The 24357-nt window shown below is 41.5% G+C and overlaps 1 protein-coding gene across 4 annotated transcripts in view; it reads left to right on the top strand.

Moving 5' to 3' along the window:
* Nucleotides 1–24357, top strand: part of PIEZO2 (piezo type mechanosensitive ion channel component 2) — a 451560-nt gene that overhangs the window by 79773 nt on the left and 347430 nt on the right. For all 4 annotated transcript variants that reach the window (XM_032309673.1, XM_032309672.1, XM_032309670.1 and 1 more), the window contains exon 2: nt 3002–3097. In XM_032309673.1, coding sequence (XP_032165564.1) covers nt 3002–3097 — 96 coding nt within the window. The remainder of the gene's footprint in view (nt 1–3001; nt 3098–24357) is intronic.

Here is a 24357-nt window from a genome sequence, read left to right as displayed (position 1 = left end):
TTTTGCCATCCTGTTGAGGCCAGGCTTTGGATCACTGAACCTCTGAAAATTAACTTGGGACAGGACAGACAGGTGAGGATACGTTTTCATGCTGGGGCCGTGATGCTTGCTAGTGATAGTGCAGTGTCGGGCCCTAGACTCCCAGGCTCAGACCACCGCCTGGTTCCTTAGCTGCGCTTTCTGCTTTTTCATGTGTCAAAAGGGAGTAATAATGGTCTGTGTAAAAGGAGGATAGTAATAGTATGAGTTAACATACATGAAATGTACCCATCGGGGCTTGACACAGAACAAGCACGTTGCTGTAAGCTATTAATGAGATAAATTACCAGCAGATGGGTCCCTGACAATGTTCCTTAAAGTGCTATGATCATACAAGAGAGTTCTGTTTTAGTTTTTACCCAGAAATACTCAGAAATACCCAGAAATTTGCTGCGCAATACTAATTTCAATGTTGCAGAAACAGCCTAAGACTAAAAAGAAAGAAACGTTCCACTTGATTAGGTATTTATTTTGTTTATTGTTGTTGAAATGTCAGCTGTGACGTTTTTATGTGACCATGCCCTGATTTCCTTCCCACATGCCCCTCATGCCTTTCTCATTCCATTTCATTCATTTATTCACTCTTCCTTCCTTACCTGGACACAAGTACCTCCTGCCCTGGGCCGTGGCGCTAGCAGAGATGCTCACGGGCATCTAACCAAAGCCTGCGACACTGAATGACAAGTGTTCTGGAAAAGGCACCGGGGAGTGAAATGCATCTGTTTGGGGAGGTTGTGGACATGGACCGTGACCCAGAAAAGGAAACTTGGGAGCCCTGTAGCGATATGCCTGGTGGAGGAAGGATGGGAAGGTGTTGCAGTCAGAGGGAGGAGTGCTGGCATGACCTAGAGGCGGGAAGCAGCAAAACATGGGGACGGTGCTGGCAGTTCAGTTGGGCAGCAGTGCAGAACGCGGGGTATGCACTGGTGCATTAGGGCGTGGAGCTGCAGGTGGGGGCAGGAACTGGGCTTGCAGACTTGAACTGAGGGTGACAGCCGGCACTCAGTTGACACCTCAAAGTGACCGCCATCGCCTTCGGATCTCTTGCAAGTCCACATGATCTGTCCTCATCCGGGACTCTCCTGGCACCTTGGGTTCGCTGTGGGGCTCTCTGGGGCAAGTCACATAGGTGAGGCCTTCTTCAGCTCCAAGACCCCTCTGGCACCCACGGAGGCTCTGTCTGCAGGCTCACCCACCTCACCCGTTGGCCCACATCTCACTTTCTCCCAATGATGGTCTACCTTCAGTGCTTCTCCTGAATGCTGCAGCCAGTCCTCCTCCCCCCAGGACCCCCTGCTCCCCCTTTCCCTGCTGGCTTCCTGTTCACGTAGTGCTTGTCTTCCAGCGTTCGTTGTGATTGACTTTTTATCGTGTTTGCTGTTTACCATACATTTCCCCCCAAAATATAAGTTCCCAGAGATAGAAAAGAACCTCTGTGGGTCCCAGCATGTGGGACATGCTCAATAAATATTTGTCGACTAAATGAATCCCCAGATATATTTGAATTGTTTTTTAAGGAGCTTCCACTATGGGTGAGAAATAAGAAGCCGAAGGAAAAATGATCTACAAAGACAATTCAAACATATGTTTTCATTTTTGTACATTGTCTCATTTATGTATATTCCTATCAGCCCTGTGAATAGTGTTAAAATTTCTTCCCGCCTTGGATCTTTCATGAAGGAGGTTAGGAATACCCATGATGGTAAAAAAGCTACAAATATGTGCATGATTCCTTTGGAATGAAAAAGCACCATTTGTGGCTTCCCTCCTTCCCTAGCACACTAGACCTCACTTTCCTCTACTGTGTCTCTGATTGCTGGCTTCGGGAGTAAGCCACCAGAAGCAAGGGCTGGGGCCTGGCTTCTAATCCCCTCTCGAGCTAGCAACTTCTTGATCTGGTCTCCCTGTCTGGGTCCCATGTCTCTTGCCCTCCATTTTTTCTCCTACCAAGGTTCCTTCCAACATTTTCCACCTTCATCATCACTGAACCAATTTCCTCATCCTGCAGACTCATTCTCAGTCCTTCTCCTCTTTAGTTTTTCTTTAGTCATCCAATAAATTTATTTTTTATTGCTATAATGTGCTCATTTTCTTTCTGCATGGAACACTGCATGCGTTCTTCTCCCTGGATAATAATGAGGATGTTTATGGTAAAGGCTGGTGTTTTTGAGGGTTTCCCGTGCATGAGATGCTGAGCCACAGTATTATTATATATATCATTCTATTTATTCCTCGGAATGAGTCTATGAGTTAGAAACAGTTATCAGGTCTGCTTCACAGATGGGGAAACGGGAATCTGGAGAGGGAAGGCACCCCCTTGAAGCAAATCTCTGGAGTTCTAGCTCTAGGACAAGCGATGCAGAAGAAGGAGCGTGGGGTCGGGAGTCTGGCAGACCTAAGGTTAATTTTAACTTGGTCAAATCCTAGTTGGGAGATTCAGGTGAATGATTATGAGCCTGAGCATTTCTAACTTAGAAAACGTAGAGGATTAAATGAGATAAATTGTGAAAAGCCCTGCCGTGGAGCACTGAACAAATATTCTTCTATTTTCTTTCTCTTCTGTCTCCTCTCTTCTGTGGCCAGCCTTACCTGAACATCCCAAACCCTCACCAGTCTTGTTGCCCTCTATATTTCTGTAGCCCTTTTAATTTCTCCAGCTTCCTCCAATTGATGACTTGTTTCAGGACTACCTTCATTCAGGTAGTTTATGGGTATTGCCTTCTTGACTAGATTTTAAGAGCAGGGGCCATGCATTCTAATTCTGCATTTCTCATGATGTTCAACATAGTGATAAACACAGAATAAATGCTCAGTTTTTAGTTCCTAATTGACATACCGACTTGGGTTGCCATTGGATCCAGCGGTCCCTGATGCAGTGACCCACACAGGTCTCTGCACCCTGGGCCCAGCAGCCTGCCATGATTAATGACATTCTCCCTCTCTTCTCTCTTCCCAACTGCAGCGTGCGCGTTCCGGTACAATGGGCTCTCCTTTGTCTACCTCATCTACCTCTTGCTCATCCCTTTGTTCTCAGAACCAACAAAAGCGACGATGCAAGGTAAGAGATGGAAATGCAATGATCCCCACCATGGGATGGTGCCCTGTAATGGATGACCGCATAATGGTAATCTGATGATCCCTACTGTGCTCTGAATGGATTTTGCTGGGTTGTTCGGTCCATCTTTATTTGATGGGAGAGATGCGGTCTGTGTATCATGCTGGTCCAGCCAGGAGCGGGCAGGAAGCATTTGGGCAGCTACAAGTTGAATAGGGTGGAGCTTGCTGGTGACATGTTTTTGTCCCTTATACAGCTGTCCTCCCATATGAGTTCCCGAGTAGGTTTTTACTGGCAGACCTGTGATGTATCTGGAACATTTTGGCTAGTTGAAATGAACTCAATGCATTTTCAATAAAATAAGGCAGAGGGTAGAGCAACTTTGGCACATGCTTTGCATACTGGGTTGTTGGGGAGAATGTGGCAGAGATGCAAAGGAGACAGAGCATCGTCTTACATTTCCAAGCCACGAAGCAGGAGAGCTGGGTAAGACCACGTCCCATCATGACTTGTTTATACATCAGCTGAGATCTCTTACATATGCCTCCAATGAGTACTAAAAGAGAGTAACCAGAGTCCAAGGGATAGTTTCTCAAGCATGTCACTGCAAAATTTTAGATCCATCTCCCATTGCTCTGCAAGAATCTGCAGGCACAGAAAAGAATGTGACTGTTTCTTCTAAGGCTCTCATTAGGAAGCATGGTCTGGCTTGTGAATTTATATATTTGAAGTCCTTCCACAAGTATAAACATTAAACCATACCCGATCAACTTAGTAGTTTAGTTTTCCAAACAATACCATGAGAAACAAGGACTGTGCCCCATGTCTTAGGAGTCTGTGATGGCTTACCGTATGTATACTAATCTGGGGGGAAAAAAGGAAGTTGTGTTTAACCCCACCGACCGCGTGGCATGGGAAAGGCCATTGGTTGTCCTCAACTCATGCTGGTGACTCTTCAGGAAAAGAAGTGAAGACTTGGTGTACCCAGAACAGCAAAGAACGGCTCTGTTTTTCCCACCTTCCTCTTAACTATTGCATTTATAACGCATATTATGTTTCCACATCTGAATAATTAGAACACACATGCTATGATGACTTTCCTGCCTGAGGAAGAACCTACGTGACAGCTCTTCCAAGTCACTTAAATACTTAATGCAAAAAGTAAAGAGGATCTGGAAAAAAGTGAGTGTATACAAATCCTTGTCAGACCCCAACATCCCTGTTCATGGGACCACACACAGTCTAGCCTCATTTGGACAGTTCGACATTAGTAAAGACATTGAAACAGACTACTTTTGGGCTTCGGAGCCAAGATGATTAACATACAGGCAAGCTGTATTTCATGGCTTGGAGCTCATGTTTCAAAAAAAAGAAGGTATCATACACATTCAGGAGAAAGTGCTTTAAAAAGGAGATTCGATTAAATTATCTCTTGCTTTTATATCAAGGTGTCTCCTTATTATTTTATCTGGAAATCAGATAATGGGATTTTCCCCTTCAGACTTAGGGGATGGCACCAGGCTTTACCTTCCTCCCGGCTCACCAGCCCTGCTTTCCGTTGGGGTGCTTCCGTCCCTGTAGGAGTTGGTGTAAGACTATATCCAAAGTATGGGTTAGTCAGCCCATTGTTTATAGCTAGGTGCACTGGAGACTGATGCCAGGAAGCTCAGAGTGAAACATAAAATCAAAAGCAAACAGCAGCTCTTCTCTGTGTAAAGCAATATCCTGAGTTAACAAAATGTGACTAGGTCAGTGCACAAACAAAGCACAATGACCCCCCACACGCCTCTGTTGGTGCTGCTCCTGGTGCTGGAGAGGGAAGCCCAGGGCTCAAAAGGGAAACCCACAGGCATCTTTCCAGTTGGGATTATGGAAGCGGTGTTGCCATTACATTCCTCTTTCCTGCATTTCAGTGCCAAGCAGTGTGACTGATAGTCAACAGAACCTCATTTATTTATTTGTTTGTTTATGGAAAGGCAGGCGGTCTCTAGGACACGGTGTCCCACACATTTTTTTTTTTAAGATTTTATTTATTTATTTTAGAGAGAGAGCATGAGAGTAGAGAGGTCAGCAGGAGAAGCAGACTGTGGGTCTTGATCCTGGGACTCCAGGATCATGACCCGAGCTGAAGGCAGGTGCTCAACCAACTGAGCCACCCAGGCACCCACACATTTTTTTTGAACATGTAGAACTTGCAGTCCAGGCATTGGTAAATCTGTGTTTTGAGATATCCCATGCTGGGGACTTCTGGAGATGCACAGTCTGGGACATCGAAGGCGACAGGGCATGGATGCAGGCAGTGATGGGTCTGGAAGAGTGACCGCCATGTGGCTTTTCTGGAAGATGTGGGCTCACACACATACTCGGAACTTCAAGTTCATGTTCACACACATTTCTCATGAATTGGTAAGAAAGTATATTGTCAGACTGAAAGAACCGTTAGCAACCTCCACACCATCTGCTCGAAGACAGTCTGCCTGAAGCCACAAGTAAATTCGGACTGCCTCTGGAGCCAAAGGCGTCTGCGTGCATTGCCATTACCAGGACCACAAATTACATTGGAATCCGCCCCCCCCCCCACAACACACACACCGTATTGGAAGTGTAGTGCAGACGTGTAAAAGTTACTCCGTGCCCCTCTGCCCTGCCTTTGGTCTGTTGGATTTATTTTTCTTTTGTGGGATTCTTTTTTCCTGTAAGTGTCTCCATAGAGGGCCCAGCCTGTGGAGGGAGAATTTCCCAGTTGTAGCGCGGAGGGGGTTCCTGTGGCTGTTCCTGGGGTAGTTCTGAATATAAACCCCAGTGTCTCCACTGTGATCTGGGACAAGGATGTCTACTTATTTTGATGGCGTTGGCCTCCGCAGCTCCCAGAACATCAGAGTGCAATGGGCATGCCCCCCATGCCTGTGACTTAGCAGAGATTTGCCACAAGGCTGGAGATGACTGCTTCCTAGAGGAGGGACGATCGGGGGCAGTCAGCCGCCATATGCTGAAATGGTATCAAGTGAAAAAAAGAATCAGAGTAAGCATGGTGGCGTGGCCACTTACTCGTGGCCCTCATTGGAACCACTGGGGCAAGAGTCACCGAACCTGTTTTGGCGACCAGTAGTAGATTTCCACCATGTGCCTGCTGTCTCTTCCCAGTCACAGATGGGCGGGGCAGCTACCTGTCTCCTCCGGAGGTTTTAGGCGGTTCTTTCTTGGGTAGACCTGAAGTCCGCCTGACTGCATAAGGATACCGAAGCTGACTACATAAGGATACCGAAGCTGACTGCATAGGGATATCCAAGCTGTCGTACCCAACCCAGAGCAAGAAAGCAGGAATTAACAGAGGCTGGAGGGTTATAGTCATTAGAAGATAACATAATTAGATTATAGTCATAGTGTGATGGGATTGGCTTCAACGACATCATTTTGTGGGTCTTTTATCAATCGAGGATTTTAGAATTCTCATTTTTCTGTTAAAGATCTTCAGAGGTGTAATTATCTTAGGAGGATTGTATCAGTCGGGACCCAACCAGAAACCACAAGCCACTCAAGGTACTTTGAGAGGAAATGTGGTGGAGGGGGTGGGTTACCAAAGACGACGGAAGAGCCAAGAAGTCAAGAGGAAGGTTGGGGGACCTAGGTCTCAGCAGAGCAGGGAGGAATGGGGGGAAGAACGGGGAGGGGTCGGGAGCAGAACTCGGAAACAAGAATCACCTGTGCATTTTTAGAACCATAGGAGGCAGTGAGGGAACCGATCTGTGCAGACGGGCCATGACTGGCACTTTTCCTATTAGTCATGTGAATCAAATGAGACCCTTTCATGTTCAGTGTCTGTAAGCTATACCTATAGCTTTTCAAATGTGAGGGGTGGTGGTGGAGAAGATCCTCTTTCCCTTAATGCTGTTTTTCACCAGGTAAAACGTTCCTAGTTACTTAACAGTGATCCGCCCCCTGCCCCCCCGCAACTCCACCTGGGTGGACATGTCCTGGAGGCACTTACCCCTATCAGAAACTCTTTTAAGCCACGATGTGCAGGAAGCTGAGGTAGAAATTTGGAATACCCTCTGAGGACTGAGGCACCCATTCCCCAGCCCCCAGAAGGCCTTGTCTGTAACAGCGCACAGTGGAATCTTTCACTGGAAATTAATGGTTGAAGGGACTCACACATGCACTCACACACACACGCACACACGCACACATGCACATGCATACGCATGCACACATACACATGGTGTGCATACCATCCCATGGAGAGCAGGGACCTTTGATCTGCCATAGGTCAGTGTGCAATTAGTTCCCTCAAAGGACCTTCACCTCTCTTCTTGCCCTTTGAATTTCCCAGGCAAGTCATATTTTGGGGAAGCTTGTCCCTGAGCTCACAAGGCATCTCTTAGAAGCCACTCTCACCAGACTTGGAAAATCTTTCTACAATATTCAATTCTCTCGGCTTCTCCAACATTCTCTTTCATATCTTCCATGGGGCAGGGAACCCCAATTTGCCGTGGGATTCATGGGAAAATGAGGGAAGCCTGGTATCCCAGCTTTTTAGGGTTGAATCTGAAGCTGAGCCAGAGCCCCACTTTAATACATTTATTTATTGAGTTTCCTTCTCTTCTAATACGTAAACTTCAAGATGGGAAAGATTGTGCTGTTTTGTTTACTGCTGTATTTCCAGGACACGGAAACAATGTCTGGTGTGTAATAGGCAGTCAGTAAATATTTATGGGATGAATGAATGAATGAATGAACTTATTCTCAGAGTCCCTCAATTTAGAAACATTTATAAAACAACTATAGTCCTATGCTTACCTCAGTATCCATAGTAGCAAACATCATAGAACAGTTTATTATGTATAACTGTCCTTCAGAGACAAAAGCTTAGGGTAGAATGGGCCATGGGACTTTGCTATACTAAATTTTATTGGGGTCAGAGGATCATAAGAAATTTAATAAATTGAGGTGTTTTATGCTCTTACTTAAAATTATAGGCATTTTATTTAAGTATATAATACTGTAGGAAGGGAAATAAATCATTTTCTGCTCTTTACCTAATGGTGTGCTTTGCATTCAGATTGAGACTGCACTTCATTAAAGAGGAACTCGTAAATAATTAGCTGCAGGTAGCCCAAATATTCGAAGTTGAGGAGCTGTTAAGTTTTTTAACCAGACACAGGTTTCCTATATCTTATGGCTTATTGAGTAGATCACATCAGCCAATATGGTGGAAGAGTTGTATTTTGTTTGGTTGGACTCTAAGTAATAAAACGTATGAGATACGGAAGAAGAGCATGGTAAATGCTTGGTATATATTGGCTAATAATAATATTATTATTATGAAGAACAACATCATTACTTTGAACATCAGAGTGAGCAAGATTTAGAAATCTCAATCTCATGTGTATAACCATCACCAATATTTATCTCAGGACTTTTCCTAGTGCTCTCTAAATATTTATTTAAGAATTATGTGATTTCCAGGCTTCCTTGCTAAGTAACATTCAAGTCAAGCAACGTGTTAATAGAGAGCCAATAACTCTATTAAGTGCATATTATTATCCGGATGCATGAACTAATTTAATCCTTGCAATGACCTTTGGAGGGGGCTGCTACTATTATTAAAAACTATTATCAAAAATCATTACAGACAGAGACTGAATCCCAGGTGGGTTGAGAATCAGGCCACACAGGTGTCTTGTGGGGGGCTGTGCCCTCCTAGCTACTCTGTTGTTCTGACTCATGCCCAGGACAGAACAAGGTCCTCTGGAGATCTGCAAGAGACAAGGGAAACCTAGTCACTTAATAAGTACTTGTTGGCTGATAGATTACCAGGCTCTGTGTACATTGGTCTAGAGAAACAGTTTGAGTATATTTAAAGGAGATATTTGAATTTTCATTGGAGCAGATTGATGACATACATGTTATATTATTTACAAAATATATCTTATTAACTGTGACTTGTTATTTCTTTCAACAACTATTCATTGGAAGACCACCCTTTATATAGCACTGTGTTTGGATTTGTGGAGGATAAAAAGGAGAAGAAAACAGCATTCTTCACTAGAGTAGCCTCCCAAACACCCAGATATCATATCTCATCGAATGATATAACCTCTTGCAAAGAGATCGTCTTTGTAAACCATATACTTACTCAGTGATGCTGTCATTTCTCTAAACCAATCTCACAGTACTTCTTTGCAGTTGTGTAAAGAGTTTGCCTTGAGTAGGCTCAATGATAACAAACCCTTGTCCTCTTAAGGTAGGTCTGATATGTACAACATTTGGTGTCAAGTCCAATGCCGGGGGGGAGGGGGAAACTGATGATGAAATTAGTCATGTCAATTTTAGGAAAAATAAAAAAGGATAAAACCCAGAGTATTTAGTATAAACAAAGTATCTGAAGGTCATGCCTCATTATAAATAAGGTTTAAAGTTTCTTTGAGTGAGAATACCACTGCTGATACCCCCAGATGACAAATACACATGGACCATCTTTCTGTGACGGATACATGTAGATGTAAAAATATATTACCTCTAGGAGGTCATTATGAAATGAGATACCCAGATGAGAAGAAACCTGAAGGAAGCAGTGATTACTAGATTTGCTCTGGAATCTTGACTCTGATAGTTAAGTAGTGTCTTCTTGAGCCAGATCAGAGAATCAGATGTAGTATCTAGAGATGTGTCTGAACTGAAAGTGTTAGTAATAGTAAAAGTAACCAACTTTTATGTCACAGGTACTGTTCCAAGCACTCCCTATATAGTAATTTAATTAAAAGATGTAACAATGATTTATTGAAAAGGCAGAACCTCCATTCTGTAGGAAAGTGGTTCCTTTTTTCTGTGGGGAAAAAAACCACATATATTGTGAACTAGATAATAAATCCATTTAACAAACTAGGAATGCCATATACTAAGGTACTGGTATTATGATGATCTCCTCTTTATTAAGGCATGTGGGCAAGCCACATTAGTGAGACTTAGTCATATTTTGGCCAGTCCAGGTGCCTGTTGTCCTTTGCCATCTCACTTCACCAAATCCTTCCATGCGTCCGCAGGAGTCCTTCCCCTTAAGCTGGGATAGACTGCCTCCTTTCATGAACCTGACCGTAAATCCTTAGGTTTTGACTCTGTAAATGTTCAGCGTCCAGAGCCTTTTTCAGTTGGTTCCAACAGGAAATATTACATCTTTTCATATACTTTTGATAAATAATAGTTCTAATATTAGAGGCATACATCTAGCAGTAGCGTGAAATTTGCTATTTGCTAGAAATTGCTTCCGTCTGCTTGCTTGGTCCTGCCAGTAAGTTACCTTTGCTAATGTGTTCTTTTACAGGCTGGCAGATAAAAGCATCTTATTTTACTAGCACTATTCGATAAGTACAGTCATTTACTTATTGGGGGCTACTTGAGTAGGCATTCTCCAAGTTATAAGACAACAGCACTCTCTGGGCAATATTTACTGTTGACCCATTGTAAGAATAGCTTAGAAGCCTCATCATCTCCTCAATTCACACGTGAAATGTTTACATTACACACACACACACACACACACACACACACACACACACAAGCACAAGCACACACACACACTAAGGCAAATAGAGATGATTGTTGTCTAAGGTATGTAATTATTTCTAATGACAAAGTTATCTTCCTATCTCTCCTTCCGAGGGTCTTCTTTCCAAATGTTCGCCAAGATTGGGCAACCCCGTGAGAGATCAGAACAAAACTCCCAGTGGTGAGAGAAAGGGAAGGACCTTGGGTGTCTGCGAGGATCTTTCTTAAATTTTGTCCTTCAGTTATGATGGTTAACTCCTCCTGGAATAGGTGAGGCGCAGGTAGTGGGCCCATTTCTGTGTCCAGGTCAGTCAGATTGCCAGAGGAATAATGGAAATGCACATTGCTAACCATTTCTGGCTTTGCCCTCCAATATTTTTCAATTTATGGTTTTGTGGAGGAGACATTTTTCTTCCCTGTGATAAAAGGAGTGAGCTCCTGAAATAGATATATTTTTTCCTAAAATCACTTTGCTTTGTTATTTTGAGCAAGGTACCAATTTGCCTGGTATAATTCCTTGCATTTACACACACAACTTACTAAGAACGTATTTTTTTCTGGTCATTGGGATCTCTTTCAACATTTCGCAGGGGGACAGAGTTAGAGAGGGTAGTAAAGGGGAAGCTTCACTATGCCTTGGTGACAATGGTGAGCAAGTGAAGTTTTTAGTGGGCTGAGTTAACTTTTGTAAATAATCGCTCAAGTTATTCTAAGATGATAGGGGAGAAAAAAAAAATCCTTTTTTCTATCCAGCTCTGAACAAGCGTCTTAGTTTAGGAGGAAATTGTATTGTACTAACCATAAGAAGTCAGTGTGTATGTGTGTGTGTGTGTGTGTGTGTGTGTGTGTGTTTGTGTGTGTTTGAAATAACCATCATCATCAAAAGACCTTATTTTGAGGGTCTTACCCAGGATGTACTATGCCCGAATCATTCACAACACCCCAAGAAAAGAAGAATGATGTTCAGTTTGCCTACATGAAGAGTCAACGAGGTCTGCTAACTTGTCAAAACGTGTTTAGACGTCAGAGAGGAAATAGTAGCAGATATTTAAAACTGCTTGCATCTGGTTTTTGTTAAAAACACTGTTAAGTCTTTATACCATTAGACTTAATATTACTATATTTTATTATGTCATAATAAAGCAAAAAGCAAGAATATATTTAATTGAGTAAATTATTAGGTATTTTACTATGCTCACCACCAAGAGGAGTGCTAACAAAAATAATGAGATGCTTGTTTCTTGGATTTTTTGAATGAATTTATTACAGGTCCTTTTGGGGATGGTACAGATGTAATATTCTGTTGTTTCAAATTTGGCAAACCCTGCTCAGTCAGACACAGGGACTTTCAGGGAATATACATGTAATTCTCGGCTCATATTTTATGCCTAGGGATAGGTTTTCAGAAGTGCGGCAGTTTTGGCTTTATTTGACTATGATATACCAGACCTGTAATATGGCTTCGGCTGTTGTTCAGATGCTGTCCTATCATTACAGTGAGACAGTTCACCTGAACTGATACCAGTTTGTTGACCTCATCCTTAAATTACCATTCTTTTGTTTATTCATTTGACAAACATTTATGGGTGCCCTCCCCCCGCCGCCGTCGGGACTTGTACTGAGCAATCGGATATAGTAAGGTAGATAGTACAGGCTCTCTGTCCCTAGGATATGAATCCAGCTCTGCCATTTATTAACTGCATGGTCTTGGGCAAGTTCCTTACATTCTCGGGAGTCCTTGACACTGGTCTTAGGTATAATATTTAGAGACCTACATATGGGGAGATCATGTTCATGGGAACCTAGTTCTGGGACATGTGCTGAATACGTGGACAAGGAGCTCTAGAAACCATAGATCCTCTCCTACAGTTTTTATTGTAGTTGACATCACTGTTATATTGGTTTCAGGTGTATAACACAGAGTAACTCAGCATTTACATACATTATGAACTGATCCCCTCCATCCGTCTGACCACCATCACGTACAATATCGTTACCACATCATTAACCATGTTCCCCATGCTCCACATTGCATCCCCATGACTTATGTTTCCAATAACTGGAAGTTTGTACTTTTACATCCTCTTCCCCTATTTAGTCTATCCCCTACCTTCCTCCAGCAACCACCAGATTGTTCTGTTTTTCTAAGTCTGCTGCTCATTTCTGTTTTAGATTCCATATATAAGTGAAGTCATACAGTATTTGTTTTTCTCCATCTGACATATTTTACTTAGCACAGTATCCTTTAGGTCCACCTGTGTTGGCACAAATGGCAAGATTTCATGCTTTTTATGGCTGAGTAATATTCCACTATGTATCTCTAGTGTGTGCGGTTTTTTTCTTAGTCCATTCATCTTTCAGTGGATGCTGAGTTTGCTGCCAAATCTTGACTAAGTAATGCTACAGTGACAATACAGTGCATTTCTCTTTTTGAATTACTGTTTTCATTTTCTTTGGATAAATATTTAGACGTGGAATTTCTGGATCAGATGGTAGTTCTATTTTTTAAATTTTTTGAGGAACCTCTGTACTGCTTTACACAGCGACTGTATCAATTTACATTCTCACCAGCTGTACACAATGACTCCCTTTCCTCCATGTACACAGCAAAAATGGTATCTCATTGTAGTTTTGATTTGCATTTCCCTGAGGATTGAGGATATTGAGCCTCTTTTCCTGGGTCTGTCAGTCATGTGCAAGTTCTCGTTGGAGAGATGTCTATTCAGATCCTCTGCCCGTTTCTAAATTGGGTTGTTTGATTTTTTTTTATATTGTGTTGTATTAGTCCCTTATATATTTTGAATATTATTCTTGGTTATATCATTTGAAAATATCTTTTCACAGTCAGTAGGTTGTAGTTGCCTTTTTGTTTTGTTGATGGTTTCCTTTGCTACGTAGAAGATTTTTAGTTTTATGTAGTCCCATTTATTTAGTTTAGCTTTTGTTGGCCTTGACTAAGGAGACCAATCCAAAAAATTATTGTTAAGACTGATGTCCAGGAGGGATTTTTTGTTGTTGTTGTTTTGTTTTTTTAAATTTCCTATTTTTTTTTCCTAGAAGTTTTATTGCCTATGTTTTTTTTTTTTTTCCCTAGAAGTTTTGTACTTCTGGTCTTATATTTAAACCTTTAATCCATTTCAGATTTTTTGGCATGTGTCTGGTGTAGAAAGTAGTCCAGTTTCATTCTTTTGCATGGAGCTATTCAATTTTCCCAACACCATTTATTGAGGAGTCTTTTCCCCAGTGTATATTCTTGCCTCCTTTGTTGAAGATTGGCTGTGTAAGTGCGGGCTTATTTCTGGGCTTTCTATACTGATGTGTGTGTCTGTTTTTATGCCAGTACCACACAGTTTTGATTACCATAGCTTTGTAGTATAGTTTAAAGTCAGGGAGCATGGTATCCGCCTTTGTTCTTCTTTCTCAAGATTGCTTTGGCTATTCAGAGATTTTTTTTTGGTTCCATACTAAACTTTTGGATGATTTTTTACAGTTTTGTGAAAAATTCACATTTTGATTAGGGATGGCAGTAAATCTGTAGATTTCTTTGTATAATATGGACGTTTTAACAATAGTGGTTCTTCCAGTCCATGAACGTCTTTCCATTTATCTTCAATTTCTTTCATCAGGGTCTTAGAGTTTTCAGAGAACAGGTGTTTCATCTCCTTGCTTTAATTTATTCCTGTGCATTTTATTCTTCTTGATGCAATTGTAAATGAGATTGTTTTTAAAGTTTCTTTTTTCTGGTAACTTACTACTTGTGCATAGAAATGGAACAGATTTCTATATTAATTTTGAATCCTGTAACTTTACTGAATTCAAATAGTGACAGTTTTACTATTTTCAATTTCGATGTCTTTTATTTCTTCTTCTTGTCTGATTGATGTGGCTAGGACATCCAATACTCTGCTGGATAAAGTGGCAAGAGTGGACATCTTTGTCTTGTTCTCAGTCTTAGAGGAAAAGCTTTCACCTTCTCACCATTGAGTATGATGTTAGCTTGAGTTTCATATATGGGCTTTAACTTAAAATAGACTCTATACACATAGGATTTTACATATGAACCTCATGGGAACCACAGACCAAATGCCTGCAACAGATACACAAAGAATACAGAAAGGAATACAGATGTAACACCAAAGAAAGTCACCATATCACAAGGGAAGAGTACAGGAAAAGAAGAAAGGAATAGAGAACTACAAAAACTACCAAAAAATGATCAACAAAATGGCAACAAGTACATATCTATCCATTGCTTTAAATGTAAATGAACTAAGTGCTCCAATCAAAGGACATGGTGTGGTTGAATGGATGAAAAAATAACCCCAATGTGCTGCCTGCAAGAGACCCATTTCGGATCTGAAGAAACACACAGACTGAGAGTGAAGGGATGGGAAAAGATATTCCTTGCAAATGGGAATGAAAAGAAAGTTAGGATAGTAATACTCATGTCAGACAAAACAGGCTTTAAAAGAAAGACAATAGCAAGAAACAAAGAAGGGCATTACATCATGAGAGAGGGGTCAAACCACGAAGAGGATCTAGCATTTATAAATATTTATGCATCCAACATAGGAATGCCTAAATATGTCAAACAAATATCAGCAGACATAAACAGAGACATCAACAGTAATATAATATTAGTAAGGGACTTTAGTATCCCATTTATATCAGTGGATAGATCATCCAGACAGAAAATTGATAAGGAAACATCAGTTGTATTTTATTTATTTATTTTTAAAATTTTTAAAGACAGACTGCCACATGCAGCACCTCATTTGGATGTGTCTGGAGTCCTGGAAGCTTGAGTACCCTCCATTCTCCTACAAATGGACCTGAGAGATTGTTTGAAGGTTCTAGCAGGGGAGCACAGCTACTTGTATACCCTTGACCAAAGAATGGTCCTCTCTTCTATCCAGGAAGGTCGTCCTCTTTGACTAAGTGCACAGCTTCGGGAGGGACACACATGGCAAGATGAAGGAGGAAGGGTACACCTGCCTAGCCTGCCAGATCAGCTGAATCAACCCTGGCGATCAATGGGTGACAGATGTCACAGCCAGATCGTCCTCACATCTGAAACATCAGCTTTAAACAACATATTAGACCAGAGGGATTCAGTAGATGTTTACAGAACATTCTTTGCCAAAGCAGCAGAATACAACATTCTTCTCAACTGTGAGTGGTCCATTCTCCAGGACAGATCACATGGGAAGCCCTAAAAGCAGTCTCAATAAGTTAAAGAAGATTGAAGTCATATCAAGCATCTTTTCTGATCATAGTATGAAACCAGAGATCAGTTACAAAAGAAAAAAATGAAAACAAGCAATATCAACAACAAAACATCACAGAAAAAACACAAACATGTGGAATTAAACATTATGCTATTAAATGCTACCCAACCGGTGGTCAGTCAATGAAGAAACCGAAGGGGAAAATCAAAAGCTACTTTGAGACACATTAAAATAGAGGCCCAACAGTTCAGAATCTTTGGATGTAACAGAAGCACTTCTAGGAGGGAAGTTTACAACGATTACAGATCTGAGGAAACAAGAAGAATCTCAAAAAATCTAAGTTATACCTAAAAGATCTAGAAAAAGAAGAACAAAGAAAGCACAAAGTTAGTAGAAGGAAGGAAATAATAAAGCTCAAAGAGGGAGTAAGTGAAATAGGAACTGAAAAAACAAAAACAAATAAACAAACAAACAAAAAAAACACCAAACAACAGAAAAGAGCAATGAAACTAAGCTGGTTCTTTGAAAAGATAAGTAAAATTGATCGACCTTAAGCCAGACTCATCAAGAAAAAAAAAAAAAAGAGAGAGAGAGAGAGAGAGAGAGGTAGAGAGAGGCTCCTTTTACTTTTTTTTTCTTTTAAAGATTTTATTTATTATCAGAAAGAGAGCAGGAGTGGAGGGGATGGGTAGAGGGAGAGGGAAAAGCTGACTCCCCACTGAGGTGGGGCTCCATCCCAGGATCCCGTGACCACGACCTGATCCGAAGGAAGATGCTTAACCAACTGAGCCTCCCAGGTGCCCTCCTTTTACTTTTAAAATGTATTTTCCCTTTGAATATGTTCAACTGATTTGGTATGCTTAAGTATGTATGTTGAGGCAATTTATTTCAGTTTTGAACATGGTTTGCTTCAAAGGCTGGACAAGACTAATTTCTGATTAATTCACATGTTAGGGAGTCTTAAGCAACCCCCACCTGTGTTTGCAGAGATTTATACAAAATAAACTTTTGGGATGAAAACATACACTTAACTTTTAAACAGGGCTGATGATTAGTTATAAGAAGTTCCATGCCAGGCAACACTCTAAGCTTTCTAGACTGTAACTCCTTTAATTCTTACAGTGCCCTTATGAGATAGGATTTAATAATTCTGTATTTTACAGATAAGAAAAACTGAGAAACACACAGAGGTTAATGAATAATTCCTGAAATGAACAAGTTTTAAATTGATTCAATGTGGGAGAGCATCTAATATAAATAATTCAGTTACCTACATAGACGTTTCCCTCGTCTGACTATATTTTATTATTAAACTAATATAGAGCGAAAATAGAGAGATTCCGCATGTTTTCTAGTTGTCTTGTGACAATAAAGTAGACAATTATTGTCCTGTAAATCACTTTACAGTATATTTTGTTGGCATTAAGCAGGAATTAGGACACTGAGCATATTGATACAAAATATGCATTAATTGTTGCTTGTTCACCGAGTAAGCATCACTGAGTGTCTGCAGTGGGTCAGGCAATCAACTTGTAACTGAAACCCTGATTCTTGTAATCATACAGCTCACCATTTGGTCTTCCTTCCCTCTCTCTTTCCTCCCTTCCTCCTATTTTCACTCTCTCCATTATTTTTTTTAAATTAATTTCGCCTAAGTCTATTTTCTACATTTCCACTTGCCAATTCTATATGTATTTAAAGAACACTGGGGAAAGCCACGAATGTTGTGCTCCAGAAGCAGCCACTTCAGGAGGGCTGGAGCCAGAGCTGTCAAGCTGGGAGAGGGACACTGCGTGGGCTGGCCTGGAGACTCTGTCCAGAGCTCCAAACCTGGTGAGAGGAAGGCCTAGAGTCTGTGGGTATTTATGTATTGAGGATTGCACATGTGTGTTCTGGAGTGGTTTCAGATCATCAAGGTGTCTTTGTCTAGAACCCGGCCAGCCATGATTGTTGTTACAGGATCCCTTCCCATTGGGTGTGAAGCATTGTCACCCTCATGTATCAACCTCTTCATCATTGATCACCATCCTTTGGGTTTAATAGCATCTGCAGAATGAAAATTGCTCTTGCATTTGACCTTGCCGATCTCTCCATCTCCCTCCCCACCCCACCCCCACCCCGCACTGGGAGCAAGGATGGACATCATGAGAGACACCACAGAGGAGGTGACTCTGGGGTAGGGCTGGTGGCAGGGGGATACTTGCTGAGAAACAGGCAGCTCCAAGGGTTCAGACAGGCCCTGTTCCACATTGGGTTCTGGCCACGAGGACTTATGGAGACTGAATTCTGACCCTTGTTTTGCTACCTAAAAAAATAATACTCTAGTGCGGGACCACTTGCTTCCAGAGGCATGGGTGAACTAAGAGTGGCCTGCAGAAAAAAGTAGCAGAGTGTATTATTTTTTAATAATTATGGGGGTTTTTTTTGCACTGTTTCAAGATTCATTGTTTATGTATAACACCCAGTGCTCCATGCAATATGTGCCCTCCTTAATATTCACTGCCAGCCCCCCCCCCGCAAAACCCTCAGTTTGTTTCTCAGGGTCCACAGTCTCTCATGGTTCATCTCCCCCTCCAATTTCCCCCAACTTACTTCTCCTCTCTATCTTCCAATGTCCTCCATGTTATTCCTATGCTCCACAAGTAAGTGAAACCATATGATAATTGATTCTCTCTGCTTGACTTATTTCGCTCAGCATAATCTCCTCCAGTCCCATCCATGTTGATACAAAAGTTGGGTATTCATCCTTTCTGATGGAGGCATGATACTCCACTGTATATATGGACCATATTGTCTTTATCCATTCATCTGTTGAAGGGCATCTCTGCTCTTTGCGCAGTTTGGCTATTGTGGCCATTGCTGCTATGACCACTGGATGCATATGGCCCTTCTTTCCACTACATCTGTATCTTTGGGGTAAATACCCAGTAGTGCAACTGCAGGGTCATAAGGTAGCTCCATTTTTAATTTTTTGAGGAATCTCCACACTGTTTTCCAAAGCGGCTGCACCAACTTGTATCCCACCAACAGTGTAAGAGGGTTCCCCTTTCTCCACATCCCCTCCAACACATGTAGCTTCCTGCCTTGTTAATCTTTGCCATTCTAACTGGTGTAAGGTGGTATCTCAGTGTGGTTTTAATTTGAATTTCCCTGATGGCTAATGATGATGAACATTTTTCATATGTCTGTTAGCCATTTGTATGTCTTCTTTGGAGAAGTGTCTGCTCATGTCTTCTGCCCATTTTTTGACACGGTTATCTGTTTTTTGGGTTTTGAATTTGGGAAATTCTTTCTAGATCTTGGATACAAGCCCTTTGTCTGTATTGTCATTTGTGAATATCTTCTCCCATTCCATGGGTTGTCTCTTTGTTTTGTTGACTGTTTCCTTTGTTGTGCAGAAGCTTTTGATCTTGAAGAAGTCCCAAAAGTTCATTTTTCACTTTTGTTTCCTTTGTCTTTGGAGACATGTCTTTTTTTTTTTTTTTTAGATTTTAAAAATTTATTTATTTGACAGAGAGAGAGAGACAGATCACAAGTAGGAAAAGAGACAGGCGGGGGTGGGGGAGGAAGCAGGCTCCCCACCGAGCAGGGAGCCCAATGTGGGGCTCAATCCCAGGACCCTGGGATCATGACCTGAGCCAAAGGCAGAGGCTTTAACCTACTGAGCCACCCAGGCGCCGTTGGAGATGTATCTTGAAAGAAGTTGCTGTGGCTTTTGTCAAAGAGGTTATCGCCTATGTTCTCCTCTAGGATTTTGATGGATTCCTATTCCACGTTGAGATCTTTCATCCATTTAGAGTTTATCTTTGTGTATGGTGTAAGAGTGCCATGGGCACATTTTAGAGTGATGCACTGTTTTACTGAAGGTGAGCACTCCCTCACTCAAAATGTTCCTGTCAGGGCCCCCTCCTAACTTCTTCAGCATTCTCGAGAGATGCCATTACGTGCTTTCAGGCTGTAAGGTTCTTGCCTGCATCTGCCTGGAGCAGCCTGGCCATGCAGCCTGGCCATGCAGGTGGCAGAATGAATGACTGAAGTGGTCCATCCCTGCTTTATCACAGAGTGGGAGTTAATAAGTGCTCAGGTTATTAAGAGCCTGAGAGACAGACAGAAGGGAGCAGAGGAAGTGGCTGATGGCAAGGCGAGGTCCTCAAAGAGATGAGTAATGGGCAACAAAGTTGCAGGATGAGAGTCTTGTGATCACGTGATCTGTTACCACCTGGCACTCTCTCTTTGTTCCACGGGGACTTGTCTGCAAACTGCGCAGTAGGTGAGGACTGATGACCTCTTTCTCGCCGTGCTCATTCAGCAGCTGGGTTATTAGAAAGCTCTGATCATGGACAGAGGCTCCAAAGGCTATTTTTTCATAAAAACGAGTGTTTAGCAAACACTTGTCCGTTGGAGTGAGCGGCAGACATGACAAGGTGCTGACTGGGCTGCGTCTGTCTTTGAATAGCAGGAACTGGTTCTATCATTCAGCCATATGTCACTCATCAAATATTCAGTGGCTAGAGCTTTTACAAAGGCTTTTTATAGGTGCGTGCACATGCAGCAGGGAATAAGGAGACTCAGCTTCTGGAAGCTGGGCTTGGCTTTTTTATTTGAGCACCGACAAGTTGGAAGGAGGGAGTTGGTAGGGGAATGATTACCTGGGAAATCTAAAAATATTCATGGTCCAGGATTTTGCTGATTTTTTTTTAATTGCTTTGTTTGTAAAACCCTGACAGAACCTGAATGACCAGGTGCCCTACATTTATTCCTGGGACCACTTATTATAGGAAGATAGAACTATATTGAGTGGCCAGGGCAAGACAGACTGCTGATTGATTGATTAACTTGATTGAGTCATCTGACAAATATTTATGAGGCATTTACTTTTTGCAAATAGGATAGAACCAGTAGGACGACAGGAAGCCAAAAGCAACATAGCCCCTATAATCCAGATTGACCCTCTAGTTGGTGATACTAGATTAAGTGTATGTTTAATTGTTTAAAGTACGTTCTAGAGCGTTAAATATAGTCAATCCTCAGTATTCAGAGTCTATATTTGTGAATTTGTCTACCTGTTAAAATGTATCTGTTAGGTCAGAATAATGCTCCCAGGGCTTCTGTGGTCATTCATGGATGTGTGTGGAGTGGCAAACGCTTGGAGTCTCCCGCCACGCATGTTTCCAGCGGAGGAAGAAGGAGCAGAAACTCTCCCTTCTGGCTTTAGCTCCCGGGGTGTAAACGTTAGGTGTCTTTTCTGCATTTATTTAGCGCCATATTTTCCACATTTTGTTCTTTTCGCGGGTGGTGTTGCTGTTTAAAATTCCCCGCCCATCCCAGTCCCAGGTAGTGTTAAAGTGTTGTCTCCTGTTCCCAAGTGCAAGAAGGAAGTGAGGGGCTCTACAGAGAAAGTTCCTCTATCAGGACAGGTTTGTTTGGCTCTTGAGTCACGGTGCTGTCGGCCATGAGTTCGGTGTTAATGAATCAACACGATATATTAAATAATGTGTCTTTAAACAGACATGCGCATAAAACAAGGCTCTCTATTGATCGGTTGATGAAAATATTGTAACCAGAGATTCTCAGGAACTTGACCCTGTGTTTTTCTCCTAGGAACACTCTAATTCAGTGTTCATGGCAGCATGATAGAACCTAACTCCCTTGAATAACAAGAATTAATTGTATAAATTTTTGTGCTAGAATGTGAGTTCTTAAGTATTGCTGTCAGAATTTTCTTTAAGGTGAGTTGTGTTATGACAGTGTGGAGGTAAGTGTGGCTGAGGAATGCCTCTATGAAGTTGTTCAAACTCCTTCTTTGGCAAGGAGTTCTCCAATTTTCATTTAAGTCTCTTTTCTGAATTGTTTTCTTAGAGGCCTGGAATTTTAAACTTGAGACACAGATCTACCTCTGGAAGTGCCATACTATATTAGATTTGCATTATCCTTATAGACAGTGTGTGTAGGAGGGAGGGGAGAGAAGCTTGCGCTTTTAACATTTTCAATGTTTAAGTAAACTATCCTTTAATTTAGTAATAATAATAATAATAATAATGTTATTACATTTTACAAAGACTTCTTTTTTTTTATTTCTATAGCATTCCCAACATTATCCTAAGAGATTGGTATTATTATATTCCTACTTTACAAATGAGAAATAGGTTCAGGTTAATTTGCTAGATGTTTGTATAAATATCTAAGTATATATATACTTAATGTATATGTACTATATATGTGTATGTATACACTAGATACATAACTGTATATATAAATCTTATATGTATATTTATGTATATAAATACATATAAATATATATAAACTTTTTCCTAAATTTTTCTATGCCAACTGCAAATCTAATGAATCCAAACTGTGAAACGTGTGAAAGGAATGTTATCAGGAATCTTGGATAATGTCAGGACTAGCATATCGCTAAGATAATTTTTACTAACTGATACTATTTTATTTAATTTTTCAAAATTTTATTTATTTACTTGAGAGAGAATGTGTGAGAGAGAGCAAACACAGCAAGGAGAGGAGCAGAGGGAGAAGGAGAAGCAGACTTCTTGCCAAGCAGGGAGCCTGGTGTGGGGCTGGATCCTGAGACTCCAGAACTGTGACCTGAGCCAAAGGCAGATGTCCAACCATCTGAGCCACTCAGGCGCCCCAACTGCTGTTATTTGAAAACATATCAGTAAGCTCTCTGTTTATTTCAGGAAGTAAATATGATTAGGCAGAAAATGGGTACCTTTTTCCCCCATGAATTTCATGAATGTCCCGTAATTCTCGGTATTTGAAGACCCTGTAGGTTTGCTCTCTCTCACAACCTCTGTCTTGCCTACATGGAGGTAAAATGTCCAAAAAACATGCAACTTATTGATAGTCTATATATATATGTGTATGTAATTATTATAATTAATAGATAAAATGCAGTATGACTTGTTACAGTTGAATTTTAGATAAACACAGAATAGCATTTTAGTATGATTTTTCCCAAGTTGCATGGAACATACTTATTAATACTACAAAATTAAATTATTCATTATTTTTTGAAATTCACATGTAACTGGATTTCTTGCATTTTTATCTGCTAAATCTGGTAACCTTGATAATAATAATATGTGTGTACATGTGTGTATGTTTGTAAAAGAAGGAGATAGTCCCTACTTTTTCAAATCACCATTTGCTTGGCTCAATACAGGCATCATATAGGTAAGCATTTCTAAACTCTACAATTTTCACTTTGATGCAAAATGTTGATTTCCCCCTCCAACTGTTTATTTATATAGATGTTTAGCATGTTAACAACAAGAGAGATTGAAAATTTCAGCAGGCTGAGATTATAGTTAGCTAATTAAACTTATATCTAGAATACACCTTTATATGTCAAAACACTTTTTTGATAACCGTTTTTGGGGGGTCAGAGCCAGCTTACTGATAAAATTAAAACTGAAAGTTATCAGCAGAATACTCTAAAGATAGAGTTTTCCTTATCTTATTTAACTATAAATTTAATTCAACTTCAGAGGCTGGTTAGGGTCCTTGAGTTACTTTCTTAGCTTCAAGCCCCTACATTTTACCATTAAACTGCCATGGGTTTGATGACTGGCATTCCTACCCCTACCCCTCCCAGCTGCGTGATCCTCCATCCAACGCACCCGTCCTGCCGACAGTGACAGGTGACTCTCTGATAGCTTCCTCTCAGGCTCTCAAGAGATCCACTTCATCTCCATCCTTCCCCTTGAGACTTCTAACAAATCCATTTCGGGCAGCATTCCCTCCAGATCATCACTGTTCTGCGGACAGGCCCCTGAGGAATCCTTGGTGGTAGTGGTATTTATTCACAGTCCAGTGAGTGAAGCAACCAAACTTCCTTTTCCCACACTGGCCATCTGACACTTGGCCACTGTGCGGGGCGGTGTGTGTGGGGGGCCTACGTGTACAAAGTGCGCACAGTCTGTGCCCCGGCCAGGAGGCGTGTGTGTGTGTGTGTGTGTGTGTGTGTGTGTGTGTGTATGTGCGCACAGTCTGTGCCCCGGCCAGGAGGCGTGTGTGTGTGTGTGTGTGTGTGTGAAAGAGAAAGAGAGAGAGAGAGAGAGACTGACCTTGTGTGACTGGGCTGTGATGGCTGTGAGTTCTCCTGAGATCAGAGGGGACAGCACATGATGGGGGCGGTCACCCAGGGTCTACATTTCTTAGTACCTTGTTTGGTCAGAGGCAGGTTTTCTTGGTTGACCTGAATGAAAACACGTGTTATAATTCTCAGGGGAGAGAGATGGTTATGGTGTGCTCCGCGTTGCCTTCTCCACAAACACTGCTAGAGGATAACATCTTTGTCAGAGAGGACATTTGGCCTTTATGAATAGTGAAATAGATGTCATGGCAAGAAAATGGCCAACCAGGAGCTTGGATAAAATGGCTGTCTGTAGAAAGACAGATGGGACTTAGCTGTAATGGGTGAACAGATGCTCTAAGAGTTCAGTTCCAGGTGTAATTTTTGATGGGTTT

Source organism: Mustela erminea, chromosome 13, assembly GCF_009829155.1.
Source record: "Mustela erminea isolate mMusErm1 chromosome 13, mMusErm1.Pri, whole genome shotgun sequence".
NCBI classification, from domain to species: domain Eukaryota; kingdom Metazoa; phylum Chordata; class Mammalia; order Carnivora; family Mustelidae; genus Mustela; species Mustela erminea.
Note: the sequence above shows the minus strand (reverse complement) of the source record. Positions and strands in the feature narration are given on the sequence as shown.